The sequence below is a fragment of the Oenanthe melanoleuca genome, chromosome 5 (genome assembly GCF_029582105.1).
Source record: "Oenanthe melanoleuca isolate GR-GAL-2019-014 chromosome 5, OMel1.0, whole genome shotgun sequence".
Taxonomy (NCBI): Eukaryota; Metazoa; Chordata; class Aves; order Passeriformes; family Muscicapidae; genus Oenanthe; species Oenanthe melanoleuca.
In genome coordinates, this window is record NC_079339.1 from 58576709 (window position 1) to 58600909 (window position 24201).

The window sequence follows — 24201 nt, forward strand, 5'->3', positions numbered from 1 at the left end:
TTTGCCTGATCTTTCCTGTGTGATGGGCAGTGTAATGATTCCTTCAGCTCACAGGAGGGAATCATGGAATGGTTTGGGTTGAAGGGGCCTTAAATCCCATCCAGTCATGGACAGGGACACCTCCCACTGTCTCACTGACCTGTCCAGCCTGGCTTTGGGCACTTCCAGGGATCCAGGGCAGCCACAGCTTCTCTGGGCAGTGTGTGTTGTGTACCACCCCTCCCCACCCTCACAGCCAAGAATTCCTTCCCAATATCCCATCTAAATCCACCCTCTTTTAATTTACACCCATCAGCCAGCTCCTGAGTTCTCTTTCACCATTCCAGCACCTCCTGGTGTGGATATTCTTTGGGATGCTCTTCCCTTCTGAGGCTGTGATTGTCCCCACAGCCTGTGCTGGCATCCAGGAGTGCCTGGGTGAGCTGTTGTCCCTGAGAGCAGCAGTGTTCACTCCTCAGGAGGTGATTTCCAGGCTCAGGGCAATCAATCCCTGTTAAATGCAGCCTGCTCCCCTTGGAACCAAATCCAGGGGGGTTTTTCCCAGCCCTCTTTGGGAGCTGCCCCAATTTTCCCTTTCCTCCCTGAGGTTCTCCCAGCTGATCATTTAAAACAATCTGTGCTGAGGCACAATCAATTGTCATTCAGGGATTTCTAAGCTGGACACAGATTGTGACAAATCCTCACTCTCCCCATCTTCCTTTCAGCTGTTGGGAGCAGGGTAAATATTCAGAGAAACTCAGAGGGAAATGGGTTTTTAATCTGAATTGTCCCAGTTTTGCACAGATATTGCAGCTGTCTGGGTTTTTATCTTGATGAGCTGGAATGCTGCTTGGCATGCCAGGAGCAGGAGCACAAGATGGAGCTGAATCATTTATTCCTCACACATCTGAGTCCCTCTTGTCTTCTGCTGGGAGTGTGTGGGGAGTGCAGGCTCAGCAGCTTGGTGATGGGATGGATGGATGGATGGATGGATGGATGGATGGATGTGTGTGGGAGGAATCTCCAGGGACTCTGCTGTCTCCCACAGCCCTGAAATCCCAGTCACTTAATCAAACTCAGTCTTAAAATAATTTTGCTGTTGCTGGCACAGGTTACAAAGGTCTCCCAGAAGTTTGTGGATTCTGGTAGCACATTTTAAGCAGGTTTGAAAATGTTCTGGGTTGGAGATGAGAGGCAGTGATGCAGGGCAGTTGTTCCTGCCTGTCTCTCAAATGCTGAGTTGTTACCTTCACTCTTGTACCTGCTCTGGAGTCCCTGGCACAGGTCATGGCTGGACACCTCCCTGGGGGTGGGACACACCTGCAGCAGCTGATTTTGTCTTTGCCATCCACATCCCAACTGCAGCAAAGGTGAGCCTGGGTTTGCCATGCACTAAAAACAAGAAACTGGAGAGGTCAGGGTGAAAATCTGCTGGTTTTGGGCAGTGCAGGAGGAAGCCTTGGGCTGGGATTGTGGGGCTCTGCCTCTTCTCTCCACTCTCATCCTCATTCCTTTTGTTTTCTGCATCCGAGGAAGGGCAGCAGAGCTGGTGAGGCTCTGGAGCACAAGTTCTGTGAGGAGTGAGGTGGAGTCCCCATCCCTGGAGGGGTTTAAAAGCTGTGTGGATGTGGCACTTGGGGACATGGGGCAGTGGGGAAAGGGTTGGACTCAGTGATTTTAAAGGGCTTTTCCAACTTAAATGATTCCAAGATTCTAAACCAAGACTCTGAGCTGGGATCACTCTCTCCTTGAGGAGCTCAGGCAGCATCTCCAGATCCTCTTGGAGAGAAGCAGAAACAAATCTTGACTTCAGTGGAAGGAAAACACTGCTCCTCATTTTAATTTTACATGGGATTGAACTGCCTGGGAACTTGCCCAGGCTGAAGACACAAACTGTCCTCAGATTGCAAATCCCTGCAGATCCCAGCCCAGCCCTGGGAGTTTCCATCCCACACAGTGTGGGATCAGCAGTGATGATCCAGGTGTCACCTGGAGCTCAGCTCCTCCTGCCCCAGCACAGATGGAATGAGGGATGCAGATTCAGGACCAAAAATCACACACTGAGACTTTATCCCAGGGGTGGGAAAACACTGCAAGGGTTTCTCAGTGTGTGCCCAGGGGATGCCAGAGCCAGGACAGGGATGAGCAGAGAGGATTTTCCTTGGCTCACTGGGCCAGGGCTCTGTGCTGGCTGCCAGAGGAACTTCTGAGGGGAGGTTGGGACACTGGGAATGTGTCCATGGGAATTCCTGCAGCCCACAGCACTTGGGGAAGTATCCAGGGAGTTGCTGTAGGACCAAGATCTGTTTGCATTTGCAAAGTAAAATATTTGCTTCTTTCAAGAGAAGCAGGGAGAATCCTTAATGTTTCCCAAGCCTTGATGTGATGGCTTTCCTGAATCCCATTTTCCAGCTTTTTTTCCATCTGCAACAGCAGAATCCATCCTCTCCTTTTCCAGCAATGCCCAACACCCTTCCCACCTCCTCCAGTCCTCTGGGGCCAAATCCAGAGGGTGGCAAACAGGCTGAGAAGTCAGAAAAAGCAAAGAAATGTCAGGATCTGGAGCAAAAATCTGATGAGGAGAGGCTGAGGGAGCTGGGAAGGGGCTGGAGAATTCCTGAGGGAGCTGGGAAAGGGGCTGGAGAATTCCTGAGGGAGCTGGGAAAGGGGCTGGAGAATTCCTGAGGGAGCTGGGAAGGGAATGGAGAATTCCTGAGGGAGCTGGGCAGGGGCTCAGCCTGGAGAAAAGGAGGCTCAGGGCCCTTGTGGCTCTGCACAACTCCCTGACAGGAGGGGACAGCCAGGGGGGATTTGGGATCTGCTCCAGGGAACAGGGACAGGAGGAGAGGGAACCTCAAGTTGTGCCAGGGTAAGTTTAAATTGGATATTTGGAAGAATTTCTTCATGGAAAGGGTAGTTAGGCACTGGAAAAAGCTTCCCAGGGGAGTGCTGGACTTCTGTCCCTGGAAGGATTTAAAAGCTGTGTGGGTGTGACACTTGGGGACACAGGGGATTTCATGATTTACAAGTCTTCTTCTAAGTGATCCTGTGACTCCCAGCAGCCCAGGATCCAGAGGTGATGCTGCCTCCTGTGCATTTATTTGGATAAAAGCTTTCTGTCAGGTGGCTCTTAGCTTTGCACTGGCTGCACTTGATGGAGTAAGGAGCAGCCCCAGACTCCCTGTTAATCAGAGGTAATGTGCTGCAGCAGGTTCTCCCAGGGGTCCCTGGAGCCCAGGAGGCAGGAGGTGACCTCTGAGTTATCTGCAGATGGAAATGGGCCCAGGGGCATCTCAGAGTGAGTGTAAATCATTGCAGCTTTTATTCCATTGCAGTGGGAAGTGTAGATTAGATACAAGGAAAAAATAAAAATTCTTCCCTGTGAGGGTGGAGAGCCCTGGCACAGGGTGCCCAGAGCAGCTGTGGCTGCCCCTGGATCCCTGAAGTGTCCAAGGCCAGGCTGGGACAGTGGCAGGGGGTGGAATGAGATGGTCTTTGAGGTTCCTTTGAACCCAAACCACCCCATGATTCTGTGGATGTACAAAAATACACAATCTGCTGTGTGGCACCATCTGGCTCAGGCTCTCCACAGGCTCTGAAGCACCTCCACAAGCAGGTTGAGCTCTGCTGGGGTCCATCTTCATCCACAGTACACTTTGTAAATACCAAACCTTTCCCATTCTCTCACATCTTTTTTCTTCTCTTGGCCACTTGATGAAGAAGGATCCCCCCTGGCTGGATCTTGCACCCAGCTGGGATGGGGGGAATTAACCCAGGAAATTTCAGCAGTATCCACACCCAGAGATTCCCCTGTCACCACATCCCTAGCCTGGAAAAACAGGACAATTAGGAAGCAGAGCAAACACTGTGCCTGGTGTTAAATAAATTCCTTGGGAGTGTGGAAAGGCTTTGCTGTTCATTAACCAGGTTCCACAGGATGCTTTCCAAGAGCTGACACTGCTGCAGGCTGGATCTTGGGTGGGAAAATGTTCTCAGGAGGATTTGGGGCTGCTCTGCACTGCTCATTCCTGCTCTTCTCAATAACCCAGCACCCACAGCTTTAGGCTTTTGTCTTGGGGTGATTTTAGGATGAAAAATATTTCTCCAAACCAGTTAAGGCAAAAACTACTTAAATCTGTTTCCTCAGAGAACCACATTCAAAGATTTTCTTCCCAATTGGCCCTAAACCAAGGCAGCTTTTAAAGAGAAAACTTCGGTGTCACAAAATCCCAAAATGAGTTGGGGTGGAAGGATCATCTCATCCCACCCCTGCCATGGGCAGGGACACCTTCCACTATCCAGGCTGTCCCAGCCTGGCCTTGGGCACTGCCAGGGATCCAGGAGCAGCCACAGCAAATCTGGGAATTCCATTCCAGGATCTCCCCACCCTCCCAGCCAGGAATTCCTTCCCAATGTCCCATCTAAGTCTCTCCTGTTTTCTCCCTTTGCCACAACCTCTTCCCATATGAGCACAAATTCCTTTTTGGATTCCTGCTGAGCACTTCCTAGCAATGCACACAACTCATAACCACTGGGAGATATTTCCCTTGCCTTTCCTGAACTTGGGAGGAGCTTTCAGCAGCCTTTAATTAACTGGTGTTACTCACACACATTCATTTAGTTCAGAGTGCCTTCAAATTGCATTGCTCTTCCCAGCTGTATGAAAGAATAATTAAAGAAAAACTTGGCTGAAGCATAACAGCTCTCAAAGCTGCTCTTCTGTCAGCCTTGTGCCTTGTTTTGTTTGTTCTTGGGACCAGGCATTTTACCTGTTAAATTGGCTTATAAATAAACCAGTCCATTCAGCTTTGTCCTGCTGGGATGAATTGGATAAATTTCTATTTAGAGCAAGCACATAAGGCAGAGAGAGCTGGGGGTATAAATCTCTGGTGATGTCCTGGAAGGAGAGGCAGAGGCTGGTGTGGAATTCCTGTGAGGAGTAAAAGCTCTCAGGGTGAGTTTCTCCAATCCCCATGGACAATCCAGGGAGAGGGGAGGATGGTTTGGGGTCTGGGACCACCACTGAGGGGTGGGTGAGCTGGTCATAAATGGGAAATGGGCTCAACTCTTCACCAGGGAGACAGAAATAAATAGAAATGAAGCTCAGCTCTCACCTCTTCCAGTGGCACCTCCCTGATTAATGCAGGGCTGAGAACAGCAGGTCAGAGAATTCACCTTTCCTATTGAAAGGAAAATGTTGTTTGCAGTCTGAACAAGCTGCTATTTTGCCTTCAGAATTAGGTGCAGCTTTGGGGACAGCCTGACCTGGAGGTGGCTGGAAAAGCTCAGCAGAGACTCTGATCAGTGCAGAATTTCTGGGTGGAAAACACAAAACCCAAGCTCAGTTTGAGATTTTCTTGAGCAGCAGGAGAGGGCAGAGGGTGACTGGGAGGGTGATGCCAACCTCAAACACTTGGGCACAGCATGGGCTGGGGTTGGGGCCACGTTTTTGTATTTAATTAGCCAGTAAATTCCCCTTGTCACAGACATAGAGGGGTGTTAATAGGAGCCTGCTCAATCCTGTAGCAGCAGAAATTGCCCTGGGAGGGATCTGGCAGTTGAGGGATTTCCCATCAGTGTTAATTACCCTTTCCCCTTTACTAACCTTATAGGAGTTGATGGATTTAAAAAAAAAAAAAGCTGGGAATTGGATGTTAATAAGGCATGCATGGATGTTGCCTGGAGTGCTGAGAGCCACAGTTGCCATTCCCAGGGTGGGATGCACAGCTGGGATGGAGGAGCACAGCTCCATGGAAGCAGATGCAGCAGCACAGAGCCACTGGAGTGGAAGATCACATTTGTGACTTCCAGTGCCTCCTGGAAATCCCAGGAAACCTCCTGTGGGCATCCCAGCCTGGCTGCTCCACACTGGGCTGCTGATTCCTGCTTGTATAAAATCAAAATATGGGAAATATTGGTGAAATTATTTTTAATTTAATCTCCAACCCTGAAAATGTGGAGCATCTTCCAACTAGTGATTTTTATTTTTTTTTTCTTCTTTTTGGATTTTGGAGCCTTGCACTAAATTCTGTCATTTTTCCCTTGCTCCTGGCCTGGATTTGCATGGTCAGTTCTGTGCTTGCTGCTGTTCCTGTGGCAGGACTGTGATGTGTGTGAATTAATGGTGGGCTGTGGCCTTGCCTTCAGCTCCAGGGTGCACAGAGCACCCAAGGCATCATTGCTGACAGCCTGTGCCTGCAGCTGCAGCTCTGGGGGATTCTCTGGTGAAATCCCTTTGTTTTCCCAGATAACCAGTGCCCCTTGAGTCAAGGTGTGTTAATTCACTGCTGCTGTTAGCTCCATCATTTTTCTCCTCCCTGCTGCCTTTGCCTGGCAGTGTTCCAGGCCAGGCTGGATGGGGCTTGGAGCTGGGATGGGGAAGGTGTCCTTGCCCATGGCAGGGTGTACATGGGGCAGCTTCATCACCTCATTAGTGCCTCATCTTCATTTTCTTCTGCCTTCACTCAGAGTCAGGATTAAAAACACAAAGGAGACAAATTTCTTGTGTTTGGGCTTGGTTGTTTATTAAATCTTATATAGTACAGAGAGTTCTGCAACACTTCCAGCCACCAGCTAAAAGTGAGGAAATGGAGCTGAATTGAGCTGGTTACAAGGTCTTTTAAAGCTAAACATTCCAATAAGGAGCTAACACCTTTATTATTTATACTTTTGACTTAGTAGTCGAACACCTGTGACCCACAGTGCAGCACTAACTGTCCAACCAAAAATTACAACCTGAAATCATGAAGAAGAAGGAAGAAGAACACAGAAAGAGACAACACTCAAAAACCTTCATCTTGTCCCATACCTATGATTATATTCCAAAAACCTCAAATTCCAAACCCTTCACCATGTGAACTCACACATTTCTGTTTAACTACACACCTGTGATTTTAACTCCATTACTCAAATTTGGGAGGTTCTCCAAGGCCTCCAATAAAAAGCAGTGTTCTCCTGGGGGTCAGTGGCAGAAAGCTCAAAACTCCCAGATTTCTGGGATCCAGCAGGATGGGATTTAAGGTCCCTTCCAACCCCAACCATCCTGGGGTTCTGTGATGCTCTGACCTGGGGGTTTGCTGTGCCTGGGGGATTCCTGCTTGGGAAGGACCTTTCTGTCTGCAGAGGCAAATCAGAGGTTTGATTTTTATCCTCCTGCCAAAGCAGCTTTCTCTGATTCTGTGTCATGATCTCTGTCAGAGGATGTAAAGCTGGGAGGGGGGTTGTGTCAAGCTTTGAAATGGATTATTCCTAACAAGGCACATTTATTGATTTGGAGACTCTGCTCTGGGGGCAGAGGCTCTGTTCCCTTCCTGGCAGGGCTGTTTCTCCCAGGATCCAGGCTGGAGCAGGGCAGGAGTGGGAAGATGCTTCCAGGTGCAGCCCTGGCTGTTTATTCTTCAGCAGGGGAGGGAATTTTGGCAGCATTTCCCTTGAGGATGCTGCAAAGGGAAGGGGTGGGCTGGAGATCAGCTCTCCCTGCCAAGGATTTGCTTCATCCTCCTGAGCAAATAATTGCACAAACCCCTGTCTGTCCTCTCCTAGGAAATGTGTGTTTAGCACCAGTGCCCTTCCTCCAGCCCAGCAGCAATTATCATGGGAATTCACAATGGAACACGTGGAGATGAGCTGGGAATTTCCAAAAACGAGGAGGAGCTGGGTGAAATCCCATCAAGGACACAGTGGGAGCATCAGCCTCCCTCCCTGGGCAAGCACTTCCATCCCTGCTCAGACTCACACTGAAGTCTCAGAGGTTTGAGGGCATGGCTTAAATGCTTGTTCAGGCTGGGACAGGTGGGATGATGGCCTGGGGAGGTGCTGGGTGAGGGCTGGTGCTGTCCCTTGGCTCTGTGACAGGTGCCACCATTCCCTGCGAGCACAGCCCTCATTTTTGGATTTTTGGGCAGGGTACAAGGCAGAAGTGTAAAACAAGCTTCAACTTCCATGGCCATTCCCTGCTGTCTGTGATTATCCTGATGTTCCCTGCTTGCTGCTCCTTTGTAGCTCAGCCCTCTGTAGCTCAGCTCCCTCTTTGCTGTGCCATTCCTGCTGCCCAGCAGCTCCCTGTGGGGCTGTTCCCCCCAGCAGTGGTGGCTCTGTCAGGCTGTCACACCAAGCCCACACAGCCCAGGCTGTGCTGGCTCCATCCTGCACCAGCTCCTCTCCCATCCTGACATTTTCTTCCCAGGAAATGAGGAGCTCAGAGGGCATTTTGCTGCCCACACCTTGGTGAATCAGAGCCAGAGCTTAGGCACAGTTTCTCACCTCTGAGATGATTTCTCACCTCCCCCGGAGCACAGCAGTTAAAATTTGTGAATATAGGATTTTTTTATGTAATTTTTTTTTTAACTGTTGCCCTCTGGCAGTGGATGCTGCACCTTCCCCCTGCCCTGCTAAGGCCAGATGACAGATGGAGGGGCAGGGAGGTCATTTTTTGGGGCTGGAGCCTTGCTGTGCTGCTGGAGCTGAGCCAGCACTGACCCATCTGTGCCTTGGGCTGTGCATTGATTTCCTGCCGTGGTGCCAGGCTGTCAGATGGGGAAGGACAGGCCACAGGCAGCACCTTTCTCCATCCCTGGCTGGCAGGTGCTTTGCCCAGCCCTCTGCCAAGCTGCCAGCTGAGCAGTGCTGGTGCAGCAGGTTTCTGCTCCTGGTCCTTGCTGTGCTGTCCCAGATGTGCCTGGTTGGCCTGGGATGGATTCCTGGGGGAGCTGGGAGTGCTGGGAAGGTGCCAGAGGAAAAAAGGAGGCTCAGGGGCTCTGCACAGGTCCCTGACAGGAGGAGAGGCTGGGCAGCAGCAGGAATTTCCCCATGGAAAGGGAGCTCAGGGACTGGCAGTGCCCAGGGAGGTTTGGATTCTCCATCCCTGTTTAGGAATTCCTGGATGTGGCACTCACTGGGATGGGGCCAAGGAGGGCATTGGGCACAGCTGGGACTCCATGGGAAACCTTTCCAACCCCAGGGATTGAGGATGTCCCATGTCAGGGAAGCCTGAAGGAATGTTCTGCACGGGGAAAAGTGGGATCCTGCCCACTGCCAGCATCCTCCATCCCCACCTCACACCTGGACAGGCTTCAGGGACAAAAATATTTTGTTCAGTTCATTCCAGACTGGGTTGAACAGGGCTTGGAGCAACCTGGTCCAGTGAGAGGTGCTCAAACATGAGCTGTGAGCTCCTGTGGGGTGTTCTCAGCCCAGGGAAAAGCAGGATTTTTTGGAATTGCTGGGATCTCTGCAGCCTGGCAGAGGCAGTGATGGGTGATGCTGCACAAGGTCATTAGTGGCAATTAGCACAGATTGCCTTCCAGGGACCTGTGCACTCAGCATTTGGTACCTCAGTTCATCTGGTGATGCTCCCAGAGGAGAGTCAGGGGATGATTTATGATTTATGGGGTGGGGTGGGATAAAAGCCCTTCCTGCCTTGTGGCTGGGAATTGTTACTCATGAATCACATCAGGTCCAGAATTCTGGGTTTCAAAGCCTGACAGTGACCCCAAGAGGGAGGGACAGAATTTGTGATGGTTTTATGCTACACGAGGATTGGTTCAATCTAGATTTGAGGAAGAATTTATTTATTGTGAGGGTGTTGAGGCATTGGAGCAGAGCAGCTGTGGCTGCCCCATCTCTGGAAATGTCCCAGGCCAGGTTGGACACTGGGCTGGGAGCAAACTGGGACAGTGGAAGGTGTCCCTGCCCTGGCAGGGGTGGGATGAGATGAGTTTTAAAGGTTCCTTCCAACCCAAACCATTCTAGGATTTATTCAGAATTAACATCAGGCTCAGTTCCCTCAGAGAACGTGTTACAAACAAGAAAATAAATGTAATTTAAAACAAAACCCACCAGTGGGGTTTGTATTTATGCAGCCCTTCCTGAAGAGGTCACATCCCAGCAGGGCTCCTGAACCCAGGAAAAAATCCAATTTCCTTTTAAATATAACAAAGTTTATGGGGCCAGCAGCATCACCTAATTTAAATTAAATATAACAAAGTTTTTGGGGGCAGCAGCATCACCTGGTGAGAGCAGGTGCTGCCTGTGGAGTTCAGGGGGGCTCCACTATCAAATATGTTCCTAAATGTGCTTCACAGGGATCCAGGGCAGAGTTTGTGCCTGATCTCCATCTCTGGGAAAAGCTTTTAACCTTGGTAGAACTTATGAAATCAATAGTTATTTTATTGCAGCCATTTGATTTAAACAGCTCACATGGTTTGGGGTCTCCAAGCTGATTTGCAGCTTGAAGGAGCCAGGAGATCTGTGAGTACAGAAATGTCACAAATGTGTGTCCAGTGTGGGATTTAAGGCCTGATCCTGCCTCCTTCATTTCTGCTGGATGTCAGGAATATCTGTGCTGACTTGAAGTGATTGATTCCTTCAGCAGGAGCTTGCTGGAGTTGGAACATTTCTGTGCAGTTTGGAGGTAATTTATGTAACACTTTATATAACAACTTGCTGCCTTCACCACTCTGAATGTGCAAAAATGCATCAGCCAAGCTCTTCCTGAGGGAGAATGTTTTGGAGGCAGGTGGTCTGGGTGGCTGAGCAGCTCTGCAGCAAAAAATAGGTGTTTATTCTGAGGCAGGGGTGGTGTAGAGATGATTATTTTTTGATGCCTGTGTTCCTATTATGGTCTGTAATTAAATACATGAGACATCTCTGGCCCTGGATGGGATGTGGAGATAATCCAAGGGTTTAACCCCTCTGCTCTGGGAGAGTTGGGAATGTTCAATTGGAGAGGAGAAGGATCCAGGGAGAGCTCAGAGCCTCCAGGAGAGCTGGAGAGGGGCTGGGGACAAGGGATGGAGGGACAGGACACAGGGAATGGCTTTAAACTGGAAAAAGGGAGATTTAAATAGAATATTGGGAATTAGGAATTCCTGGCTGGGAGGGTGGGGAGTGGCTGGGCTGGAATTCCCAGATTTGCTGTGGCTGCTCTGGATCCCTGGCAGTGCCCAAGGCCAGTCCAGGGCACACAGGTCCCTCCTTGGTGGCTTTTCCACGTTGGTGACAGCTCAGAGCCCATGGAGATGTTGGCTCCTGGTGCTGCTCCATGTCCTGGGAATGTTTTTTGTTGTTTTGTTTTGCTGGGAGAGAAAGATGGGATGGACAGGCCTGGGCAAGCTTTGCTTAACGAGCTGCTTTTCCTTTCTGTATTAAAAACTTTAAGTTTAAATGGAAACATCTTTAAATAAAGCAAAGCCTTCAAGGGAAAGGAGCAGGCACTGGCACTTCTGTGGCTCAGCCCTCACCATGGAAAAGCCAAGGAAAAAAAAAAGGAAAAAAGCCCAAAGTTCACATTTTAGGGCTGTATTAAAACCCCTGGTTCTCTGTGACAGAAATTTTGGTTTGGATTCCATCATGAGGAGGTGCCAGGGCTCCAGGGCTGGGTGGGACACATAGGACAAGGGACATCCATGGGACAAATCCATCCTGTGCTGTGCCTCTGGATTGTCATGGCAGGGACACTCAGGCTGGCCACCTGGCAGCTAATTAAAAATCAGGGCTAATGAGCTCACTGGGCTAATCCTGCTGGGCATGCAGCTCTGGGGACATCCCACAGATGGGACAGGAGGAAACAGCCTCAAGCTGCACCAGGAGAGGTTTAGGCTGGATATTAGGAGAATTTTTTTCCTCCAAAAGGGTTGTTCTGTCACAGCACAGCTGCTCAGGGCAGTGCTGGAGTCCCCATGGCTGGAGGGGTTTAAAATCCATGTGGATGTGGCACTTGGGGACATGGTGGCCTTGGCATTCATCACCATCATGTTTTAGTTCTGATCTGTGACTCCTTTCCTCCTTTGCCTGTTTTTTCTTTTCTTTTTTTTTTTTTTTTTTTTTTTTTTTTCTAGAAAGCACTTTCCCCTAAACCCCCCCAAAAAAACCCCAAACCTCTTACTGAGGTAAATGTGAATTATCCCCCTGCTCCCATCCCCTGGCATCTCCTGGATTCTTCACTTCCCATCAATAATCATGAATGGCTCAGTGAGCCCATCCCTGGTGACACAGGATGTATTTCTCTGCTCCAGCTGTGGGGACAGAACCCCCTCACTCCTCCTCCTCTCTAGAAACACTGACAAGTTCTTCATTACTTCCTAATCAGCCTGACATCCCTACTTATTAAAGATTAATTTTTTTAAAGGCAGTCATTATCTCAGCTCTTCCAAGGATTATTGATTTATTCTTTCTTTTTTTTTTTTTTTTCCTTTTTTATTAATGGATCTACAACCTTCTCATCATCCATCCAGTGCAGTGATTCCCCTTCCTCTCATCCTCCTTTTCCCTACATCCCAGTCCCCTCCTTCAGTGCTTTTATCACTCAGTGCCTCTCTCTGGGGTTTATTTTCCTTGGGAATATTAATATGGGCTCCCAAATGTCTGAGCTTGAGGGAGTGGGATTTCCAAAGAGAGTTTGGGTTTGTTTTCCTGTGGCCACTTCCAGAGGAGGAAAAGGAGCCTGGGAAATTCTTCCTGTGCTCTGTCTCTGGTGGGATTTCTGTTTATTCTCAGCCTGGGAAGGAGGTGCTTCCCCATCTCTGTAAATCCAGCTCTCTCCATGGTTTGGAGTCTCTGTAATCCAGGCTGGTTGTTCTGGGTATCTGCTGCACCTGGTTGCTCCATTTTGGGATTAATCCCAAATTTAGCCCTTTCCAAAATGGGAGGTTTGCATCCAGCTGTAGGAACTCAGAGCCCAGTGCTGGAAGGAGGAGTTAACCTAGAAGAAAAGCTGAATTCCTGTGTTTTTCCTGTGTTTTCCTGCATTTGGGCTTCCAGGTGTGTTTTCCTGGCAGCATCCCCCCAGCCTGGCTGTGGTGAGTGGAGCATTCCCAGTATCCATGGTGATGGCAAGGGTTTCTAAATCCTGCTGCTTTGAAGGGAATGTGAAATCCTGCTCTTGCACCTTCCCTTTGGTCTCTTGCAGAGAGCTCCCAAGGACTGTGGGTAGCCCAAAGGGTCTGGCAGTGGCCCCAGCTCTGCTTTGTCCCCTCAGTGAAACCACAGTGGGTGACAAGGTGGGAGCAGCTCTGCTCAGGAAAAAAATGTTCCTGGCAGGCAAAACATCTTTTTTTTTTTTTTTTTTTTTTTTTTTTTTTTTCAGTCACACAGCTTTGGTCATAAAAAACCTCAGATTAGGAGAGATCTCTGAGAGCTCAAGTCCAGCCTTTTGCCCAGTGAAAGAGAGTTTTCCAGAGAAGGGAGAAGTTGGGTTTTTTTTCTGCCCAGAATTTTCCAGAGTGATTATTTTCCAGAGTGATTTGTGTTGGAAGGGACTCAAATCCCATCCATGCCATGGCAGGGACACTTTCCACTGTCCCAGCTTGTTCCAGCCTGGCCTTGGACACTTCCAGGGATCCAGGGGCAGCCACAGCAAATCTGGGAATTCCTTCCCAACATCCCATCCATCCCTGCCCTCTGGCATTCCCTGTGTCCTGGCAGCTCTCCACATCTTCCAGGCTGCCTGGAATCTTCCAGAGCTTCTGGCTGAAACACAAATATTCCAAAGTGATGCTCTCCAGGGAGCATTTCCCATCCTGTTGGAGGGGGAAGCAATGAAGCAGAAAGAGCAGGTGATCCATATTTCCCTCCTCCTTCCTGCTGCTGTGTGAATCCAGCAATCTCCCTAAAAGCAGAAAGCATAAAATTAATGATAATTAGCTGAGGCCCTGATGCTGAGCAGGTGGAGAAGTCAGCTGGGCAGAGCTGCTGTTTCCTGGAGATGTGGGGGGGAGCTCAGGGAGTGCTCAGGTCCCTGAAATGTGTTTTGCTGATGGCTCTGGGTACCCAGGACATCTCAGGAGGTTTAATGTCAGCACTCGAGCTGTAAAGCACTGGCCAGGAGCAGTGCTGAGTGAAACAGCAAAGAGAATGTTTTGGGAGAACCCCCACCTCCTGAAAACGTGTCAGACAAGCAGAGGGAAGGGTTTCTGTGCTGTCTGCAGTGATGGGTTTTCCTGGTGATGCTGATGGTGTGCGGGGATTTATTTGGTCAAGGCAATGGAACGAAAGCACAGAAACCACCCCAAAAAGGTGCTGAGAGCTGTCCTGAATATTGGGAAGATTGCTGCCAGCCCAGCCTCACTGGAGGATGGTGGAGTGTGGGGCACCCAGGGATTGGGGGGGCTGCAAATCCTGGTGGAGAGAGGCTGGAAAAGGAGACCCCAGGGAAAAGCAGCAAGCTGGGCATGCTGAGAGGAGCTGCAGAGGGGACTGGGGGGTCTCCAGGCCTCAGGCAGGCTGGGGCAGGCTTTGTGTTTCCATGGCTGCAGCAGCAAGTTCAGCACTTCAATCCTAGCACTGGAAATGTGGTTAAATTGACACTTCTGCCACTTGGGATTGGGAATTTTGGCTCTGGGCCTGAATGAGTGCTGATGACCCCAGCACCATCTCCTTCAGCAGGGATGAGCCAGTATCCCATCAGGAGTGGCAGAGATGGCCTGAGGCTGATCTAGGTTTGAGCCAGGGATGGAAATGACCAAATGCAGGCTGTAGTCATAAAATCATGGGATGGTTTGGGCTGGAAGTGACCTTAAAAGTGAAGAGCTCCCACCCCTTCCAGGCTGATGCTGTTTCACTTCCCACCCCAGGCTGCTTTCCACAGTGGCTCATGGTGCTGAGAAGCAGCCCAGAGGAACACACAGGGAAATCCACATTTTGTACTTTTGTAGGACTTTGGGTGAGTCCAGGGTAAGATTTTTGTTTGGCCCCTTCCCTTGGGAAAGGCAGAGAGGTTTTGGGGTGCAGCAGCCCATCCCTGGAGGCTGCAGCACTGGCTGATCAGGAAATGCCAGGAGATGGGTGCAAAGCCAGTGGGGATGCTCCAGGATATTTGTGCTGCCTCCTGTCCAAGAATGAGAATGGGAATGAGATGCCATCTCCCATCTGTGCCTTTCAAACCTCCCTGCAGCTAAATCCACGAGTAAATTGTGGAGAATCCCAGTTTTGGGCAGCAGCCAAGGAGGCAGAGGGCAGTGAAATGAGGAGCTGCTGCTCAGGGGTGGTGGAGAGCCGTGGTTTGGGTGGCAGGGACATCCTGGTGACAGCCAGGACATCAGGAAGGAATCAGGCTGGAAGGAATCTTAAATCCCTCCCACTGTCCCAGGCTGCTCCAGCCTGGCCTTGGACACTTCAGGGATCCAGGGGCAGCCACAGCTGCTCTGGGAATTCCATCCCAAGGTCTCACCACCCTCACAGGGAAGAATTCCTTCCATATATCAAACCTAAATCTCTCCTTTTCCAGCTTAAATCCATTCCCTGTGTCTGTCCCTCCATCCCTTGTCCCCAGTCCCTCTCCTGGAGCCCATTTAGGTCCTGGAAGGGGCTCTGAGCTCTCCCTGGATCCTTCTCCAGCCTGGACACCCCAGCTCTCCCAGCCTGCATGGCCACCACACAGCCACTCCCAGCTGGGATGTGTTCCTGTCCCTCACTGCCTGCTCAGAGCTGGAGAATCCAATACAATTTGCATTTCTAGGCAATTAAATGTCAAAGCAAAGTCAAGATGCTGTCAAGGCTGTGTCTGCCTGAGCCTGACTCCATCTGAGCACCCAGATGTTAATTAAAGGTTGTAGGAGAAGGCAAAGGGATGGTCAGTGCACTCCCTGCAGGGAGAGGAATTACCCCACAGGGCTCTCAGCCCTGGGTTAGAGCCAGGACTGGGGGGGAAAAAAAAATAAATCATTGTTTATGCAGTTAATCAGGTTTAAATTTAACTCCAAACAATGTAATCAGATTGAAAGACTTAATGCAATAATGGGATGGGAGAGCTGGAGTGTGAGTGAGGAGGCACTAATGGGGTTGGAGGCAGATGGAGCAGAATTTTGGGGCAGAAAGCAGCAGAATGAGCAGTGTGCACATGCCTGGGTGCTGGGCAGTGCCTGGATGGATGCAGAGGATGCTTGGTGCTCACACCTGTGTGTTCCTGAGCTGCATTTTAGGGCTGTGAAAAAAATAATGCAACACAGTTCCTGGTCTAATGGAGGAGCAAAAAGAGCTTTATTTAAAGAAACACTGCACATATGTAAAGGGTAGTTTGTGCAAAACAAAATAGAAAAGAGTCATGGGTCAAAGAAGGCAACACCTCTCTCAAAACACACTTTTACAAAACCTGCAGGTGTTTAATCATTGTTATAATTTCTTGTCCTTGTGCAGCCTGAGAAACCCAAGGCTGCTGTTTCCCTGGTTCCCAGCAACATTCCTGTGCTAATTCTACCCCAAAAACTGGCTGTGCCCATCCCCTGACAGCTTCATGGCCTTGTTTTGTCCACAGCACCTTTATTCTGTATCACTTTTAATCTTCTTTTTCTCTTCTGCCAGAGTCAGGATTAAAAGCAAGACAGAATTTCATGTTGGGGCTCAGATGTTTATTAACTCTTATCTGTGTTACAGTGAGTGTTACAGCACTTGGAGCTAACAAGCTCAAAAAGGCAAAAATGGTGATTAATTTGTCTCATTATGAGGTTTTTTTAAAGCTTAATTGTCCAATTAAGAACTAACACTTAAATTATTTTTACTTTTGACCCAATGACCAAACACCTGTGACCAGCAGAGCAGCATTTTCTATCTAATTAAAAAATGCTGCCTAAACCCAAGAAGAAGGTGAAAAAGATAAAATACACATTTCTGGCCACATCCTGTGTTGCAACCCAAGGCACCAGCCCTGAACAAGCAGCCAGGAGAGATCCAGGAGGTGGAATGTTGACATGGAGCTCCCTCCCCACTGCTGGGGAACTCAGTGCACAACAATCAAAAATGATATTGCTCATCAGTGCCAGGTCATCAAGGCAGTGGATGCAGGGATGAGCAGCCTCAGGAAGCAGAGTTCAGCTGCTGGAGGAGCTCAGAAGGAATTGGCTCCCCTATCTCAGGCAGCCATAAAGAGCATTCCTGTTCTTCTTAAGAAGCAACAAATTCATTGCAGGGCCTTAATTAGAGAGAGAGGCCATTAATGGAGCCAGAGCTGCATTTCCTGAGCAGGCTGCTTAGCAGCTAATCCCCCCCACCTCCCCAGCTGATCCCTGCTCCTTGGGGCATTTTCCCTTCTCTCCTGAGCCTCAGAGCCCTGGGTTCCCCTCAGCACCCTGCAGCAGACATAAGGGAATAGGAATTAAATGGTATTTAATAGGTATTAAAGCCTCAGCTGCTGGCCTGAGCTCCAGGGTCAGCTCCAAGCCTTGCCTTTGTTCCCTGAGGTGCAGAGCTCACATCTCCCTCCAGGTCACCTTCCCAGGTCCTGTGGTCACCTCTGGCTCAGGGGAGTGGCTACACAAAAAATCCCAGTCTGTCATTTCCAGGGCACACAGAGAAGGAGCTGCCTCTGCAGGAGATTTGGAATTAAATAAGGGGCAGTGCAAGAAGCTGAACAAGAAATTGGATCAGGAGGGTGTGGAGATGCTGGAGAGATTCCAGAGAGGCCATGGAGCTGCTCCAGGGCTGGAGCCAGGCTGGGAGAGCTGGGAATGCTCACCTGGAGAGGAGAAGGATCCAGGGAGAGCTCAGAGCCCCTTGCAGAGCCTAAAGGGGCTCCAGGAGAGCTGGAGAGGGACTGGGGACAAGGGATGGAGGGACAGGACACAGGGAATGGCTTCACTGCCAGAGGGCAGGGATGGGTGGGAGATTGGGATGGAATTCCTGGCTAGGAGTGTGGGAAGGCCCTGGAATAGAATTTCCAGAGAAGCTGTGACTGCCCCTGGATCCCTGGAAATGTCCCAGGCCAGGCTGGACAGGGCTTGGATCAGCCTGGGACAGTGGAAAGTCTCTCTGCCCATGGCAGGGGTTGGAACAAGATGGATTTTAAGGACCCTTCCAATCCCAACCATTCCATGACACTGATATTTAACTCATCCCAACCCTGCAGGATCCCAGGACACAAGCATCAGCCCTTAGCAAAATTTGGGTTCTTCCTGCCAGAGCTCAGATCCCCAAAAAAGGCAGACTCAGCAAGGATCTGGAATTCTCCTGTCCTGATTTCCCACCCTGATGTGTGCAGGGCTGCAGCACCTTTCAGGGACACAACCAGATGTGTCACAACATCTGTCACACAAACAAACTCCTAAAACACAGAGAGTGAACCTCATCACCAACTCACCCAACAAATATTTGGAGTTTTTAGTTCCTGTCCTCACCTTGTTTGCCCCTCTCTGTAGCTGTGGGAGAGCAGCAGCTCCTGGCTGAGTTTTTCTCAGCCCTGTAATAGATCCTGCAGCTCTGTCTGTGCTGTCAAAGGGACCCATGTCAGGTGTTGGCAGGGAAAAGCTGAGATCATTTTCTGTTCTTTGTTAATGAAGCAAACCAGGAGTTAATTGGACAAAATCAAAGGGTTGTGGTGAGGTGCTTACACTTCTTCTCCCTAAAAATGAAAGCAAAGATCCCATATCAAAGCAAGGACAGAGAATCTTTAATTCATCCTCACAGTCAGGAGCAGCCCAGGACATCCCATAACTCTGGGATTTGTTCAGTCCTAGAAAATCACATGAGTGATCCACATGAGTGTCCCTGAGGGTAAAACTGGCTTCAGCCAGCCTGGACTTGCTGATCTTGGAGGTCTCTTCATTGATTTTCGGGTTCAGCAGGTTGCCAGGAATCACCTGGAGCTGCCTTTTTCCAGGGGGATGAGCTAAACCAAGGCAGATCCCACTGGGGTGGGGAAGGTCTCTGCAGCTCTGGTGGGATCTGGTGACTCCATCTGGTGTCTCCATGATTTTGGAAGGCTCTTACCTCTCAGGCCACTTGGGATTTGTGTCTGCTGGGGAAGATCTGCATTTGCCCCTGGAAGAAATGGGATCAAAGGGCAGGGATGCTGGAATTTGGGGGTTCTGCTCACCCAGGTTTCAAGTGAACACAAGGATTCCCAGCAGGGATAAATGCTTTGCTGTTCCATTTCAGGGTGTGACCTGTCCCTGCAGCATCCCAGCCAGGCCCTGTTCCACATGGCTCCCAACAGGGTCTGGAGGCCAGGCTTGTTCTTTCACAGCTCTGACAGAAATGTTCTGTGCCTTACAATCCATGCCAAGAGAAGAATTGCTGGGTTTACCCTAAATCTCCTGATTCTAAAACATTATAAATCTCCTTTCAGGGAAAACCCCCAAACCTGGGGGCTGGTCAGGGTGTAGGGTGAGGGATTCTGTACAGATGGATGAGACTCTGCACTGCTGCAGGATTGTCACCATGACCAGGCTGAACAAAACCCTAAATCCAGCAGGAATCCAGCAAGGCTGGCAGCAGTGCTCTGCCCAGGGCCAGGGGATCCCACATGGGAGCCACTGAAAGGCTTTTAGTAAGGTCATGCTTGAAAAGAATCTATCCTTGTTTTATTTCCAGGCTGGAGCTTTTGAATCAGTTGTGCTGCTGAGGGAATACAGAGCCCTTGTGTGTGGCTGAACAAAGCCAGGCTGGGGCCATCTGTGCACCCAGGGACAGCACTTGGGGGCTGGAGGCTTCAGCTCTGCCTCTTTGGGACACCCTAAAGAAGAAAAAAATCCTACAGGTATGGGGTGGAGCCCAGAAATGGTTTAGCCACATGTGGAAGGGGTTGGCTGGGCATCCCAGTGCCATCCAGGCTCCTGTGGGACAGGTCCAGGACACCAGGACAGGTCCCTGAAGGGTCCCAGGACACCAGGACAGGTCCCTGCAGGGCCCCAGGACACCAGGACAGGTCCCTGCAGGATCCCAGCACACCCGGACAGGTCCCTGCAGGGTCTCAGGACACAAGGACAGGTCCCTGCAGGATCCCAGGACAGAAGGACAGGTCCCTGAAGGGTTACAGGACACCAGGACAGGTCCCTGCAGGGTCCCAGCACACCAGGACAGGTCCCTGCAGGGTTACAGGACACCAGGACAGGTCCCTGCAGGATCCCAGCACACCAGGACAGGTCCCTGCAGGGTCCCAGCACACCAGGACAGGTCCCTGCAGGGTTACAGGACACCAGGACAGGTCCCTGCAGGGTCCCAGCACACCAGGACAGGTCCCTGCAGGGTCCCAGGACAGAAGGACAGGTCCCTGAAGGATCCCAGGACACCAGGACAGGTCCCTGCAGGGTCCCAGGACAGAAGGACAGGTCCCTGCAGGATCCCAGCACACCAGGACAGGTCCCTGCAGGGTCCCAGTACGTGGCACTCTCTGACCCCTCAAGGGGCAGGTTCAGCCCAGGCTGCAGCTCCAGGTTTCTCTCCAGAGGCAGCCTTGAATCCAAAAGTCAGGCACTCCTGGCTGGAGCCAAAAGCCAGTTAGCAGCAGTTTAGCTTCATCAACTTCCTGACTGAATGCAAGTTTTAATTAAACATCCCATTTTAATCAGAGGGCAGGCCTCAAGATTCACAGGCTGCAGGTCCTGTGCTTTAAATAAAAGAGAGACTTGCATGGGTTCAGCTCCAGCATCTGTGACAGCTCCTCATGCTTTGGAGGAGCAGAGCAGCTGGGAGCAGCTCCTTTCCCTGCCATGTATTCCTCCCCTCCTGTGTTCCACGTGGATGCTCTGGTGGAAGCAGTGGCTGGGAGGTGACTTGGTTGGAAGGAGAGAAGAGGCAGGGGCTGGTGCAATGCTTGGGGGGTCACAGCAGGTGCTGGTGTGGTGCCAGGAGCTCTTTTGGGGTGAGTTTTGGTGAGTTTGGTGTTGGTTGACAGTAGCTGAATGTGTGGCCAGGTGGGCAAGGAGGACAAAAGCACCTGGCTTGTACAGAGTGGCCACAGGAGCAGGGCACCTCCAGCCTGGGGACAGCTCTGGGCCCCTTGGAACAAGGTAAGAGGGGCTGGATCATGTGCAAGGAAGGGAATGGAGCACCAGGAGAGGCTGGGAAGGGGCTCAGCCTGGAGAAAAGGAGGCTCAGGGGGGATTTTGTGGCTTTGCACAACTCCCTGACAGGAGGGGACAGCCAAGGAACAGGGACAGGAGGAGAGGGAACAACCTCAAATTGTGCCCAGGGAGGTTTAGATTGGATATTGGGGAGAATTCCTTCATGGGAAGGATTGTCCAGCCCAAGGCAGTGCTGGAGTGTCCATCCCTGGAGGAATTTAAAATCCCTGTGGATGTGGCACTTGGGGACAGGGAATATTTGGGCTCCAGGATCTCAGAGGGTTTTTCCAGCTGGAGCAATTCTGTGATTTTATGATCCTGCTCGGTGCCAGAGCCTGCAGACAGGCTGGGGTTTGAAATGGGACCAGTTTCCTCACCCCTGCTGCCCCCAAAAATGACAAACCAGCTCCCTCCTCACCCCCAGGTCATGGCTGAGCTCCATCACTGGCAGCTGGGTGCACAGGAGGAAAACCAGAGCAGTTTGATGATGCTGAGTTAAAATGATGCTTTTCTCTGTTTTTTGGAGCCTGCTCAGCTCTCCTGAGCCCTCAGCCTTCTGCTCTCATCCCTGTGCTGGGACAAGGGAGAGCAGGAGAGTGACAGAAATCCCTTTGTCAGCCTGCCTGGGAAGGAGGAGGGTTCTGGAGCTATTAGTGAGCACAAAGAGAGGACAGATTCTCTCCTAAGTGCTCTGGGGACAGGGAGATTTAAATGCTTAGTTCCCCTTAATGCTAATGTGAACCACAGAGGTCTCTTCTTACTGCCTTGGAGCAAGAGTGCTGAAAAAAGAGAGCAGCTTTCTGCAAAGAACACATCTTGAAGCTCCAGTGAATGGGATTTTTCTTCATTTCACACTCATTAATTTCCCTGCCTGTGCTGGTTGAAGGCTCAGCTCCACTCCAGCACATGGGATGGGTTCCCAGCCCTAAAAAGCCACGAGGATTTTGGTGTCACACAGAGATGCAAAGTGCAGCATCCCAGGTTGTTGCAGAGAGGGGAAATCCTTCCATCAGAAATATTAACAGCTCCTAAAAGAGCCCCAAGAGGGGCTCTGCACAAGGGATGGAGTGACAGGACAAAGGGAAACCCTCAGCATGAGGGGGGACCCATCCTGGAGATGGGAACAAAGCTCCTGCTGGTGAAAAATTAAATCTTGGAGCTCCTGTGTCCATGAACAGCCTGTTCCCACCCACATGCAGGAGCTGACCTTAACATTATACATTTGAAATATAATTATAAAATAAATATACACTTGTATGATTAAATTTTATACTTACATAATTAAAATATACATTTATATAATTAAAATATACATTTATATAATTTAAATATACATTTATATAATTAAAATATACATTTATAGAATTAAAATATACATTTATAGAATTAAAATATGCACTTATATAATTTAAATATACACTAATATAATTTAAATATACACTTTCCAGACTAGATAATGCCTCTCATTCTCTTGCATTGGAGGCATCAAGAACAGCTGGAGCAGAGGGAAGGGCTGAGCTGAGAAAGGGATGCAGGGATGCTTTGAGCTCATGGACCATTTTTTTATGGAGGTTCCAGGCTTGCTGCACCATGGGAGCCTTTGTGCTGTGAGTCTGGGGGTGCCTGGGGTGAAGCAGCTTCACACACAGGCACCACAGAGCTCTTAGGAAATTTTAAGGCCACTTTGAAAAAGCTTTCCCATCAGGAAAGCCTCAAAGAATTATGTTGATCTAAAAGATACCCTTTATGAAATGCATGTTAATGGGGAAAAAAAAAAAAAAAAAAAAAAAAGCCTTCTAAAGACTTTAAAGGGAAAAAAAAAAACAACCAAGCCAACATGCTGCAATTTTAATGAGGAGCTTGTAAACACAACCAACCCCTGCTGATTTTTTCCATTAATTGCCTGTGTTATCAGGGACCAGAGCCCTGCAGCATCACAGCTCTCAGCAAACACCTTGCTGGGCTTGGGGCATCTTCCCAAATCCAGGAGGGCTGGGGAGGCAGGTGGAGGCTCTGGAAGAGGCAGGGCTGGGCTCTGACCTTGGCTGGGGGAGGGAGGAGGGATGGGGGACCTGCTGAGCTGATTTAGCCATCCCATTTTTATTAGAGATGCATTCACTGATTAGCTCCACATCCCAATAAATCACAAAGGAAATGCAGGAAGCACTTGGGTGAGATGAACATCTCCCTGGGAAGCAGCAGCCAGGTCATTTTCTGGGCCATTATTTTCTGGGCCATTAAAGGCTCTCAGCTGGGTTTGGGTTTGATTTGTGCCCAGCAGCAGCTCAGCAGAGCCCTGCTCCCTTCTCATCTCCCACATGGAATCCAGGGGGCTCAGCACCCCTGGGAAGGGCTGGAAGGATGCACACAGTCGTTTTTTGGAGATTTGGGGACATCAGCCCCCTTCCCATCTCCCTTCTGTGTCTGCCTCAAAGGAAGATCACCCCCCAAAAACCCTCCAAACCCAGGGGGTGTTTGCAGCCAATCTGCAGCCCACAAAAGAAGCAAAATCTCTCCAGGAGAAAATTGCTGAGGGTGATTTGGCTCTTGAGATAATCCACACACTGCTGGAATCAGGGCAGGAGGGGGAGATTGGGAAGATCCCTGAGTGAAAGTGCCATGGAAATGGAAAAGCTTTTGATGAACATAATGATTGTTATTACCATTGTTATTGCTGTTCTGCTGCTCAGCCCAGCAGGGCCAGGCTGTGGGAGTGTTCCCACTGCAGAGGGAGAAGGAGCAGGCAGGATTTTGCTTTAAACCTTCACTTTCAGGAGGGTTTGGGTGGTTTTCAGGGCAGCCTGACCTGTGTTCCCAGCAGACATGGCTCAGACCCTACAGAAATTTTGATTTTTTGATTTCCTGGAGGACACAGATGCACTGTGAGAGGCAGAGTGGATGTGGCTTGTCCCTGATCACCCAGGGGACCCATGGAGGAGGTGGGCACTGAAAATCTGCTTCCCAAAGCCAGGAAACCCGAGCTGATGGTTAAATCTGCTTTTCCTCTCCTTGCACTCAGGCACAGCTTGGTGGGATGCTGGAGCTGCAGCCCAAATGGATGAGTCTGGGCATGGAAATGACCTTGCTGTTTGCTTCCCCTGCAGAGCCAGCTGTCCCAGGCCCTGAATGGTTTGTCAGACAGAGCCAAGGAGGCGAAGGAATTCCTGGTCCAGCTCCGCAACATGGTGCAGCAAATCCAGGTATGGAGTGTCCAGGCTGAGAAACTGCAGGATGAGCCATCCCCTGCCCTCCTCCCAGCTTGGGTGGGTGGGTGCTGTGCCAGAGGAACCCACACTGTCCTGCTGTGAAGGACAGGTGTCTGCCAATAAAGGCAGGAGCTTCTCTTTGAAATGGAGAATGTAAACCCCCTCCCTCCAAATTATTGTTATAATTTTGAAATTAAGGGGCTCTCAGGCAAAGATATGGGAATTAGGAATAACAGTTCTTTACT

The 24201-nt window shown here is 50.1% G+C and overlaps 1 protein-coding gene across 6 annotated transcripts in view; it reads left to right on the plus strand.

Annotated features, from left to right (window-relative positions):
- TRIM9 (tripartite motif containing 9) overlaps positions 1-24201 on the plus strand; it is a 58294-nt gene that overhangs the window by 2907 nt on the left and 31186 nt on the right. For all 6 annotated transcript variants that reach the window (XM_056493474.1, XM_056493478.1, XM_056493475.1 and 3 more), the window contains exon 2: positions 23855-23950. In XM_056493474.1, coding sequence (XP_056349449.1) covers positions 23855-23950 — 96 coding nt within the window. The remainder of the gene's footprint in view (positions 1-23854; positions 23951-24201) is intronic.